We start from the raw sequence: 12,378 nt of genomic DNA on the forward strand, positions 1-12,378 counted from the left end.
GGAAAAATCTTATATTAGTTGCCTAATTGATCCAAAAGAGAAGTTCTCAATAAATCTTTTAAAGATTGGATCTTTCTTTCTGATTGTCCATTAGTCTGGGGATGGTAGGTTGAACTAAGTCGAAGTCTAGTTCCCCAAACTTCTTGAGCATCTATCTAATACTGGAAGGTACCTCGTACAATATGACAATCTCACTAATATAATTTTGTCTCAACTTTGCATAGAAATCCTTATATTGATAGGAAATAAATGTACAATATTCATCAGTAAATCCACTATTACCCGCACTACATCATGCTTTCTCACAAAAATCATATTGGATTGAGGGCTTATCACTAGGAAAACAATTATAGCTTATAGTCAAGATACAAGTTTTTTTACTCACTCTGATACCAAATGTTGGATCAAGTGTTTACAACTAGATCAAAAGTTATATTTAGTAGTCAAGACACAACTCTTTCTGCTTAAGAGTGTAGGAACCTAAACACCATGATTTTATTGTGACTTTGACAACTTGACTTTCACAACATGACAATTGATGTCTTCTACAACAAATACATCGATGTACATACAGAAATGTCCAAATGATGCAACATGTCGTTATCCTCAACCTTAGATTTTTGACAAGTCAAACAAATAATTACATATTTAACCACATTTCTTTTCATGTCAGGCCAGCATTAAAATTTCTTTAAATCCTTGCACATTCTGGTCATAAAAAGATGTAAAATTGAATGTCACAAAAATAACGTTGTTAATATCACTTAACCCTATAGAGACTTAAAAAGTATTTTGTAAAGTTGAAGAATTAAAAAATAAAATTTTCAAACATGAGAATCAAAACAATTAGTGTCTCCAATTTAGAAAACTAAAAATGTATTTAAGAAAAAAAAATGCTAAACTCTATTTATAAAATTCAAAAGAAAATTAAGCATGACTAAAATATGATAAGAATAACAATTCACAACAATACTCATTTATAAAACTCTATTTCATAAAAATATTAAAACTTTTTCAATCTATTTATCTTTGATTTTTTTTTTTCACATTTGTCAGCTGTTAGTAAGCAATCAATCACCACTAATTTGGCAAGGTCATTTTAGATTTTAATAAACTGACTTTTCTAAAAAATATTCGATTTTTTTGTTTTAATTTATATAATTATTATTAATTCTTACATTTCATTGAAGTAAAAGTATGAACTCTAAGGAAATACGTCAATATAACAAACAAAAATAATGACAAATAAAATAAACATTAGTTTGCATATAAGAAATTACACATTATCAATTAATAAACATACATTACTATTTTGCAACAGAAGTATGATGCAATTATTCATTAAAATCTCTTGCTATGACAATGGCATCATATGGAAGACACAGCATCTAGTTTTTCTATAAGTTGCTTGAGCCAAACTGAAAATGTTCAAAAACAACATTGGAAACAACAGATACAGAAGCATGAGTCTTCTCTGTTCTCAATGGTTTCTAGTGATTCTCATGTGTTATATCATAACATCCATGTTTCAACATGTTTCTGCATTGAGCCTACCAAACAATGCAACTGTGCCAGCAGTCATTGTCTTTGGGGACTCCATAGTAGATACAGGAAACAACAACTACATCTCCACTCTTGTCAAATGCAATTTCCCACCATATGGCAGAGATTTTGCTGAAGGAAATCATCCATCTGGAAGGTTCAGCAATGGCTTAGTCCCATCAGATATTATTGGTAGAAACTTTATGCTCTTACAACATTATCTAGTATATAGTTCTACAGAATGCACTGTTCAATTTCTTGGCAACTTCTTTGTTTCATTTTCAGCTGCAAAATTTGGAGTGAAGAAGTTCTTACCTCCTTATCTTGATCCAAATCTGCAAGTTCAAGATCTCCTCACTGGTGTAAGCTTTGCCTCAGGTGGAGCAGGATATGATCCTCTGACAGCTGAATTAGTGGTACATTACATAACCATATATGCAAATTGTGCATGTTATCTCAAAGCTAACTTCAGTCTCTTCTCTCTCTGTCACAAGTCTGTGATGTCATTGACAGATCAATTAGACATGTTCAAGGAGTATATAAAGAAGATAAATGATGCAGTTGGAGGAAACAGAACCACACTAATAGTCTCTAAGAGCATATACATAGTGTGCATAGGAAGTGATGACATTGCCAATACTTATATTCAATCACCATTTAGGCGTGTTGAGTATGATATTTCTTCATACACTGACCTCATGGCCTCTGAAGCCTCAAATTTCTTGGAGGTATGTTTTGGAAAGTTAGATATGTAAAAGATAAACAAAAACTGTCATATAATGGTTCATCTTTGAAGCATAGGCCATCTTACTGCCATCCCTTATATAACAATCAAATCTCTCTATATATATATTTATAAAGCAGCATGGTAACAGTGATAGACAAATGAATCTACCATATATAATGATGTATTTGAACAGGGTTGGAAACAAGAGAACTATTGAAACTACTTTTCGGTTGGATATATAAGCTTGAATTTTTGTTTGATGTACTTGAACAGGGTTGGAACCAAGAGAACTATTGAAACTACTTTTCAGGGTTGGAACCAAGAGAACTATTGAAACTACTTTTCGGTTGGATATATAAGCTTGAATTTTTGTTTGATTTTTCTTTGTTATGCAGACACTTTATGAAATAGGAGGTAGAAGGATAGGAGTATTTGGTGTACCAGCTATAGGGTGTGTGCCCTCACAAAGAACAATGGCTGGAGGGTTAGATAGAGCATGTGTAGAATCTTCTAATGAAGCAGCAATGCTCTTCAATTCAAAGCTTTCTTCCCAAATAGATGCACTTGGAAAGAAGCTACCAGATGCTAGAATTGTTTACCTTGATTGTTACAATGGATTGCTAAGCATGATTGGAGATCCTGCTAAATATGGTAATCACCCATCAATCACATCACTTTTTTTTGTTAGACTCATTATTTGTTTCTTATACTTGGTGGTGGTGGTGAAGGTTTTGAAGAGGCAATGAAAGGATGCTGCGGCACAGGAAATATAGAAGCCAGCATTTTGTGCAACCGCTACGCCATAAACACATGCTCTAACTCTTCTGACTACTTATTTTGGGACAGTTATCATCCAACAGAGCATGCCTACAATATTCTTAGTTCTATCGTGCTTGATAACAAAATTAATAACTTCTTTTAAGGTCTCTACTTGATGTAGTTCTTTATATATGAATTTAATTTTTCTGGTTTTATACCTAATATGTTTGAAGGGATTGTAAGAAATTATATATGATCATGAATGTGAGTCCACAATATTAGTTGGATTCACATGTTTCGCCTTATTATGCAAATATATTGATCTGTTACTTTTCTTTGTTTCTTCTAGCTACAATTATTATTGTTAGATTGGTTGCTGGTTTAACATTCTTATGCATGCTGAACTAGGAAACATGCTGTTGAAAATTACTATCAAAATAATAAATAAAAAATTCTTTATTTTATGTCTTGAAATTCAAAAATCTTTATTGGAATTCTCAAAAACACATCCTAGACTTCAATGGATGGATTAGCTACTTAGTCAAATCTAAAGGTTTCACTATCAACTAATGTTACTATTGGTATGACCTTAAAAACATTATGGTAAAGTCAAGATTTGTATTTTTTATAAAAGTTTGTGACAGAATAATAGTGCAAAACTTTCCTAGACAGTATTTACTCCAAAATGTGCATGTTGTGAAATGAGGAAGTGCTTGATGAGTATTTACAAATATTTGATTTTTTTATAGTAGTGAAATACACTTTTAATTCTTGGGTGGGTTTGAAGTTTAAACACTTTTATTTCATACCAAACAAGAGTATCTAAGATTAATTTCCAGATATACATCAATTATATTGGTGATGTGGAAGAATGTTGTGCTTTTTGTAGAGGATAAAAACTCATTTTTTAATCCATATTAAGTCATATTTTGTGTGACCATAAAAACTATAAAATATTGAATCATCATTAACTTTAACTGCCAAAAAAAAGATGAGAATTCCACATTTTTAATAGAGGACCAAAATGATATTTTTTTTCTTATTTATAATGATATAACAGTTGTTTGATTTTAATGTAAATCACACCATAACTTCCTAAAAAATACAATTATTACATTATTTTTCCTTATTGTTCTCCTGTTAAAATATAAAATAAATTACATTTTCTTCAAACAATGCCATTATTACATTGTTTTTGTTCCTCGTATGTTAAATATACATATAATTTAGTCCATTTAAATTATCACTTTAAAAATTATAAAATATACCTTTAATTAAAATATATACTACACACATATTTTTCATTCACTCAATAAATATTTTTAAATATATAATCAAAATGAAATAAAAGAGTGTTGATACGTTAATGACTCTACATCATATTACAACTGAAAAGTTTGTTGAAACATGAACAGAGAGTTTACTGAAAAGGTAATGATTCATTAACAACTCAGAATTTTTATACAATCACGTTACAACTCCTAATATTATTATTTTAATATTTTTTATATAATTTAATTATAAATTCTTATTTATTATATATTTATTTCTTAAAACATCACAAGAATTATATATAGAGATAAAATATTTTTTTTTAAATTGATTTCTTTTATTATAGAGTTTTTAAAGTAATATTTTCCTTACTAAAATCACTATTGCTACCAAAGGAAAAAATTAACTAATCATGCCTATTAACAGCCACTTTTTAAGGAAGCATTAAGTGTATGAGCCATGTTTGGTGGAAAACTTCAAGACTACATTTCCTATTGATTGAAAAACTCTGCTGGCTTAGCTTAAATACCTAACACCAAAAAGTAAAAGCTATGTACTTCCAATCAACAATCTATGCCAAACATGAAAATCACCATTATAAATTTATTGTATGGATCAAAATCTTAGTTACAGAAGTGTGAAATTCAAATCACATGATGATGATGATGAATCTTTCCACCCTTAAATCTCTAATTGCATGTCTTTTTGTTGTGCTGTTGTACATATTTGATGTAACAGCCAAATCACAAACAAACTATAGCAAGTTTGCATTTCCTGCTGTTATAGCTTTTGGTGATTCAGTCTTGGATACTGGGAACAACGATTACATTGCAACCATAATGAAGGCAGATTTCAGACCATATGGGAGGGATTTCTTAGGAGGAAAAGCCACAGGAAGGTTTAGCAATGGCAGAATCCCTTCAGACTTTTTAGGTACTTTTAAGTTCTAACTAATGCTTATAAAATTGGTTTATCAAATAAAAGAAAGTTGCTATTTGTTCAACAAATCGTACCAGTTAAATGTCAACTAAGAAAGAAATACTGTATGAATAACAAAAGTCCAATTAGAATTGAACAGATATAATGCTGTCATGCTTCATTATTATCAGAGTCATTTAAAGTCTATCATAGCGAGAATTTGTTGAGTGTCACCCGTTATCTGGTCGTTATCAGACCAGACCATGTATACCATATATTTTCACGCACGAGTTGGTAACCTCAGTGTGTAGGTGTGTTGGATATATCACATCAATTAGAGATTAAGATATTTCATTCTTATAAGTAGGTGCAAATTTCACCTTATAAACCAGTTTTATGAGGTTGAATTAGACTTAAAAGTTCACTTTTTTAACACTTAGAAATTGGGTTATAATTTTAGCTGAAATATTCGGAATAAAGGAGAGTTTGCCACCCTATCTTGATCCAAATCTGGAGATTGAAGACCTCTTAACTGGGGTGTCTTTTGCCTCTGCTGGCTCAGGATATGATCCTCTAACAACAGAACTAGCAGTAACATCACAATCTATCTTCAAATTCTCAACATTTCAATTCTGTTTTTCACAACAACATCACAGTTTTTTCATTGTGTTATATATCAGGCAGTGTTGTCAGCACAGGATCAACTGAATATGTTCAGAGACTACATAGGAAAACTGAAGGCAGATGTGGGGGAAGAAAGAACAGCTTTCATTCTAGCAAAAAGCATATTTTTTATTAGCATGGGAAGCAATGACATTTTAGTAACATATTTCATGTCACCATTTCGGAGAAATGAGTATAATGTTGAAGAGTACACAAGTATGCTAGTGGATATATCTTCAAATTTTCTTCAGGTGTGCTTTTGATGTGAATAATATTTGAATTCTAAGCTAAGAACATGTGTAAATGCCATGTGACTCCATATAAGAGCATCCTTGCATTAGAAAAACTCACAATTAAATTTCATGAAATTTAATGCAAGGAACTGTATAAATATGGAGCAAGAAAGATTGGAGTACTGAGCCTAGCTCCAATAGGATGTGTGCCACTGCAAAGAACATTAAGGGGAGGTGAAGAAAGGAACTGTGTGGAATCAGTAAACCAAGCAGCCATGGTCTACAACTCCAAGCTTTCTTCTTCAGTAGTGGCTCTCAGCAAAAGTCTTCCAAAAGCTAGGCTTGTGTACCTTGACAACTACAGTGAACTCAGTGAATTTATCCAACACCACAAAAAATTTGGTAAATTTCTTCATCTGTGTTTAGCCTTGTACTCTTTATGATTCAGTGACTCAATGCTTGTGGAACAGGATTTGAAGTGGAGAATAGTGGATGCTGTGGCATTGCAAATATTGAAGCAGGGTTTCTCTGCAATTCTTTCTCCTTAGGAGTATGTCAAAATGCCACAAAATATGTATTCTGGGACAGTATTCACCCCACAGAGCGAACTTACAGTATGCTTGTCACAGATATCGTAGAAAAGAATATTCACAAGTTTGTTTGAAAATAGGTTTTATTAGATGAGAAATATGGTATTATATAATATTTTAAATTTTCATTTGTAATATTTTATTTAGTTATAATTGTTTTATCCATTATAATTGCTTATTTTATCACATTAATTTTATATATCTTGAGAAAATAGAGGAAGAAAAATATATATTTTATTAATCAAGAATTATCATTTAGTTATTAAATATATTTATATAAAATATAAAAAATAATAAATAAATAAAAATTAATTATAAGTGATAAATAGTTACAACTGACAAAAATAGTTATAACTAAAAATCTAAAATATTATATTAGAGCGTATTTATCCGTTTTTAAGGTGATATTGTCTTCTTGATATTTTATAATTATTATTTTTTATACTATTTAAGTGTAATACTTTTGTTAATTATATTTTGATTAGTTTGTTTATAAAAAATTTGATAGATATATTTTAAGATTATATAGTATTTATATTGATGAAAGTATCTTAACGATTCAAAATATGTTATTAGTATAAAGTATGAATATGGGCGAGAAATTCTGAGGTCTTGTTGTTTGGTGAAGTACATTTATAAAAAGTATGGTTAGTTGTAACTCAACAATCACGGAAATTAAGTATACGATGTAAAACATAATTTCAGTACCATTCATCGATTTGCCCGAGAAACGAACGTGGGTGGGGCCCAAATTTTTCCACTTTGTTGATTGTGTGATGGTCAACAACGACCACAACACTTATTTGTTGATTGGACGCAGACCACTACAAACACTGGATTCTGTAGGGTGGTTTTAGCTTTTGCGGATAAAAGCATATTTAATAAGCGCAATAATTACTCAAAATTATTTCACTTCCATCTCAAATTTTATTCATTCTCCATTCTCCAACTCAATTTTCCTCTTTTAATTTTCGTTCAACCTGTTTTCTCTGTCGCGATACTAGTAAAATACTTATAGGTAAATAGGTAAAGTATTCAATTCAAAATAAATATTTGTTGGATTTTTAAAAATTCTAATACGGTTTTAACACAATTTTAAAAAGTATAAATACAATAATTTTATAAAAACTCAAATTTATTGTATAGATTTTTATTATGATTATAAAAATAAGAACAAGTTCTTTTGAATTAGTCATGAAAAATATATTCCTGTTTTCAAAAGAATCTAGAAAATATTTTTGCACATAAATATTTATTTTTAATTTATATAATTCAAAATTATATAATATATAGATTTGTGTCCTCATATCCTACATTTTAGAGATTATATCGTGTCAGTATCCATATCGTGTCAGTATTCGTATCTGTGCTAAATAGCTCCCTCCACATTAATTTAATCGGTATAAATACTCCATTGTACATTGATTGAAATAAAAATTTTGATTTAGTCTTAAAAAGTAGGCCAATTTTATAATTTGATGTCAAAGTAATCATTAAATAAATGTATTGTCAAATTAATCTTTATGTACTACTGTTCAATCACAAAGTGGTTCTGTAAAATTATATCAGAGATAATTATCAAAATTTTCATTCTTTTAAAAACTAAATTGTCACTCATTTACACAATTGATTTAACCAATTAATTGGTATTCTATGCTCTCCCTCACTCTATATAAAGAGAGAATTGCCTAAATATCGATATATTAAAAGAAGTTTTTTTTAATATTTGCATGTTTAGGTTGTATTGTGATAAACAGATAATTTATTTTATGTACATGAGGCAGCTTATCAATCTAATCCTTATAAATCAAAACTAATCAATCTAATCCTTATAAATCAAAACTTGTTAGTTTTTGTATGTTTTTTATCAGCAGCAAAACTCATTTGTATCTGTTTTTTGTATGCGTAAAAAGGTACCGATTTAGTCACTTATATTTTTATGCAATTTAAATCTTAGTCGGTACATTTGGTATATTTTTAATTTGATTAACTAAATTAAGACTGCATTAACCAGGGACCAGGTCAAGCCAAATAAGGAATACATATTGTAAAATAAAGCAATAATAATGAAAAAGAACAATTTGATTTAATTATTTAGCAATGAGTATAACAGAATCTATGGTATGGCATTGGATATAGAATTGAAGGAATTCTAACACCAAGGAGTTAAAGAATGAGAGCTGAAGCAGTCACTACTAATATGGAAGATCCTTCAATTAAATTAATTTGAGGTTTGAAGGAGGGATTGGTGAGTTTAAAAATTAGTAATTTTGTAGCATCTCATTCACCAGACGTTCCACCCACCCGATTAGGCATTTAACTTGAAAAAAACTATTCAATAAATCTGGATCATAATATTGTAGCTACAAGTAGAAGCAACAAGCAATTGGACAAAACTACTTGCCAATAGATTTCAACAAAAGCATTGCAATCAAGCAACGATGAAGGTAAAAGGGCCACTGCCTTTGACACTACTAATATGGAACATCCTTCAATTGTTTAAGCATACAAAACATATACAAGTAATGATTATAATAATATTATTATTACCACAACCATCGCCAACCCTTCGCCAACCCTCCGCATCTATTTAGACATATATGAAATATCCACACCACCTAGACTGCCACAAGACAGACTACAAAATTGCATTTTAACTATTCTAAAATTCACTTGAGAGAAAGAGACCGAAAAAGGATATACACAGCAGAGAAACATGAGTATGAGGCGGTGAAGGAAAAGAAATTGAAGAGACACAATTGCATCAGCGAAGTTTATTCTGAGCAACTGCCTGGCAAAGTTCATCTTCATAGAAAAGAACTCTATTTGAAGCCAAAGATTTGTATAGGGGCTTTGGTATAACTGATGGCACCAAGCAACGCGAAGGAAAAGCTGACTCTGGGAAAAGAACAGCTGCAACCTGCCGCATCTCAGAAATTTTTAGGCGAGAAGGAGGTCGAGGCCCGTGTCTGGGTGCTTTAGGTGTGTGGGGGCTTGGAACTCTCACTCCCTTCCCATCACCCTTGCTGCAAAAAATTAACAACAGTATGATGAAAACATGCACATAAAACTGCAGGAAATTATCTATTGTCAGAAACACCTACGACAAAAAAGGCCAATGCTCAGTAGGACGAGGAGTCATTGTGCTTAACATCTCTTGCCGAGAGCGATCTGGAGTAGTATAATTGAAGTAAAATTGCCTTGCAATCATAACCTAACAGCATTAGAAAAAGTTAGCCATTACAGAAGAAGCCAAAATACTTCAGCTAAATCATAAACAAGCATTTTAAGGCATAAATACACAGACACAACTTACAGCTTTTCTAACTCTCTGGGAAACATGGAAGACAGCTCTCAGTTGGTCATGGTGTAGGAGACACAGTATTTTAACCTCCAATTTGTCAAAGATAACGGGTCAGCATAACAGAAAACAAAAAACAGTATGCAATCTACCAATTAATTCTTCCTTATTCATGCTTCAACAAATACATAAAAAACTGACAAGACATAAAATTCAACATCAAAAAGCAACAAAAATATGACTCAACAGAAATAGAAGAAAAGAAAAAGCATGCAAAACACTAAACATCCAAGGCTGCATAGAGAATTTCCCTAATATCATCAAATCAAAATTCCTTTAGCCACGATCCGTAGCAAGGTAAAATAGAACAACACAAGGATACCCGAGTGCAATCATTAACAAGCCAAAGTAGAGAATCTGCAATCATGACCAAATAACATTGGTTTTGAACAACAGACAATACCAACCTTTAAATCCCCTAATCATTATTCAATTAACTTAATAAAAAATGATAATGACCTTTCTTTTGTATCCTCCCCATTCCCGGAAAATAAGCACGCACCATTTCTCTGAATCTATAGCCTTACAAGCAAACACATTAATTTGGCATGACAGCAGAAACAAAATTTCCCAAATTAGAGAAAACTTATTAAATTCGCAACTATACATACAAATACATAAAAACAGTGCCAAGACACAAAAATTTACGAATAAAGAAAACAACAAAAATAACCCAAAACAAAAGTACAAGAAACGCATGCAAAACATTAAAAATCCAAGGCAGCATAGACAATTACCAGGACATCAGATCGGAAAGTGTTAACTACGAGATACACAAATAGGAACACAAGTATAACCTCACACGTCCTTCAAATTCAAGGAAACCCTAACATCAACAAGCAACACAACACCAATCAAGAAAACAGAGCAGTATCCACGATCATGAACCCATTAACACTGGGTTTTCAACAACGGAGAATCCGATCCTTCAAACACATAATAACTATTTTAATAAACTCGTAAAAAAACGAATAACGATTTTTTTTTCCATCCTGAAAAACAAACACAAACCATTTCCCTCGAATAAAACCCTCACGAACAAACACAAGTCAAACAAGCACGCCAGTTATAGAAATCTGATTAAATAGGCAACTCCAGAAAATTCAATCCTGTGAAACACACCAGCAATTCCATGGGGAGAGACTCGAGCTTGGATTCAGAAAGCGAATCGTCGAGGCGAGGCGTTTTGGGGGTTCCGACGAAACCAGAACCGTGGCTGACCAAATTGACAGGCGACAGCATGACGGGACTCTTATCGAAAACCCTGGCATTCTCGTCATGTCCCTTGGCAGTCTTCCTGGCATGCAACAGCGCCACTCTCTTCTTCCCGAGATCGGTGCAGCAACACTTTCCTGCAGCAGCAGCGGAAGCCGAACCTGAAGGCTTGGAGCAGCGAAGCTGAGCCAGAGTCCCCGGCCTGAGGTACTTGTTCCCGGAGCTCCGCGACTGCCTCCTCCCCTTAACCCTCCGAGTCTTCTCCTTCGGCGACACCTTCCCCATTCTCTCGCTCCCCACACTCAACCCAGCCTGAAAAACAAAGAAATTGAAATTGAAAAACAAAGATTAAGAAAAAGAAGAAGAAGAAGAAGAAAAAGAGAAAGAGAAGGGTTGGTACATGATGGTGGTGGTAGTGTGGTGGAAGGGTGAAAATAGAAGGCGGAACAGAGAGGGAAACAACAGAATGGGGCCGCTAGGGTTTTTATTCTCCTTCGTTTGAATTTCGTCACTCATTAAGCTGCCCGCCAAATTTCACTGAACTGTTTTTCCTCCACGGAATCACACTCCTGCACTCGATCTACTTTCTCCACGTGTCCTCTTCTCCTTCGTCCTTTTCGAATCTTAGGCCATCTGGGTCCCACCACACTCTTTCTTTCATTCACTCATTACTTCAGTTTCTTTTCTTTTTCTTTATTTTTAATTTATTATTATTCTCTTAAAACTAAAAACAAACTTCCAAATTTTTTATTGAAACTAAATCTGATATTTGGAAGAAAATAAATAAATAAGAGGTGGTAGAATGACTATTTTGCCCTTACTTGGTGACTGTACCCTAAAAAGGTGGCATCCCTCGTGTGATAAGTGATGATAGTTATTTAATGCGCGAAAATACGGATTCGCCCCTTTATGAATTCACCACTCGCACGTGAGTTCCGCGCTTTGCAAAATCACACAAGCGTCATTTACGGCAGTATCAGATAACAGATGTACTTTCAAATTTGTTACTTTCACCCTTTTTTTTGCAAAATAAAATAAAATTACAAAATAATGCTATTAATCTCTGCTCAACAATGGAATCAAAACTGTTATTATATG

The 12,378-nt window shown here is 32.3% G+C and overlaps 3 protein-coding genes across 3 annotated transcripts; 2 read left to right on the forward strand and 1 right to left on the reverse strand.

Moving 5' to 3' along the window:
* The first annotated feature begins 1,378 nt into the window (after window positions 1–1,378).
* On the forward strand, window positions 1,379–3,333 carry LOC137805981 (GDSL esterase/lipase EXL3-like). Its single transcript, XM_068605855.1, has 5 exons — window positions 1,379–1,734; window positions 1,828–1,958; window positions 2,037–2,270; window positions 2,665–2,920; window positions 2,998–3,333. Exons 1-5 carry the CDS (start codon window positions 1,425–1,427, stop codon window positions 3,189–3,191), a joined length of 1,125 nt encoding a protein of 374 aa, XP_068461956.1. The 5' UTR covers window positions 1,379–1,424; the 3' UTR covers window positions 3,192–3,333.
* Window positions 3,334–4,834: 1,501 nt separating this feature from the next.
* LOC137805982 (GDSL esterase/lipase EXL3-like) lies at window positions 4,835–6,853 on the forward strand. Its single transcript, XM_068605856.1, has 5 exons — window positions 4,835–5,233; window positions 5,679–5,809; window positions 5,899–6,132; window positions 6,261–6,516; window positions 6,585–6,853. Exons 1-5 carry the CDS (start codon window positions 4,954–4,956, stop codon window positions 6,776–6,778), a joined length of 1,095 nt encoding a protein of 364 aa, XP_068461957.1. The 5' UTR covers window positions 4,835–4,953; the 3' UTR covers window positions 6,779–6,853.
* A 2,293-nt stretch (window positions 6,854–9,146) lies between these two features.
* On the reverse strand, window positions 9,147–11,820 carry LOC137808491 (F-box protein At4g35930). Its single transcript, XM_068609629.1, has 5 exons — window positions 11,681–11,820; window positions 11,188–11,592; window positions 10,021–10,095; window positions 9,809–9,918; window positions 9,147–9,730 (listed from the first exon to the last, which is right to left on the reverse strand). Exons 2-5 carry the CDS (start codon window positions 11,563–11,565, stop codon window positions 9,469–9,471), a joined length of 825 nt encoding a protein of 274 aa, XP_068465730.1. The 5' UTR covers window positions 11,566–11,592; window positions 11,681–11,820; the 3' UTR covers window positions 9,147–9,468.
* Window positions 11,821–12,378: the final 558 nt, after the last annotated feature.

Source organism: Phaseolus vulgaris, chromosome 3 (assembly GCF_000499845.2).
Source record: "Phaseolus vulgaris cultivar G19833 chromosome 3, P. vulgaris v2.0, whole genome shotgun sequence".
In the NCBI taxonomy this organism is placed as follows: Eukaryota; Viridiplantae; Streptophyta; class Magnoliopsida; order Fabales; family Fabaceae; genus Phaseolus; species Phaseolus vulgaris.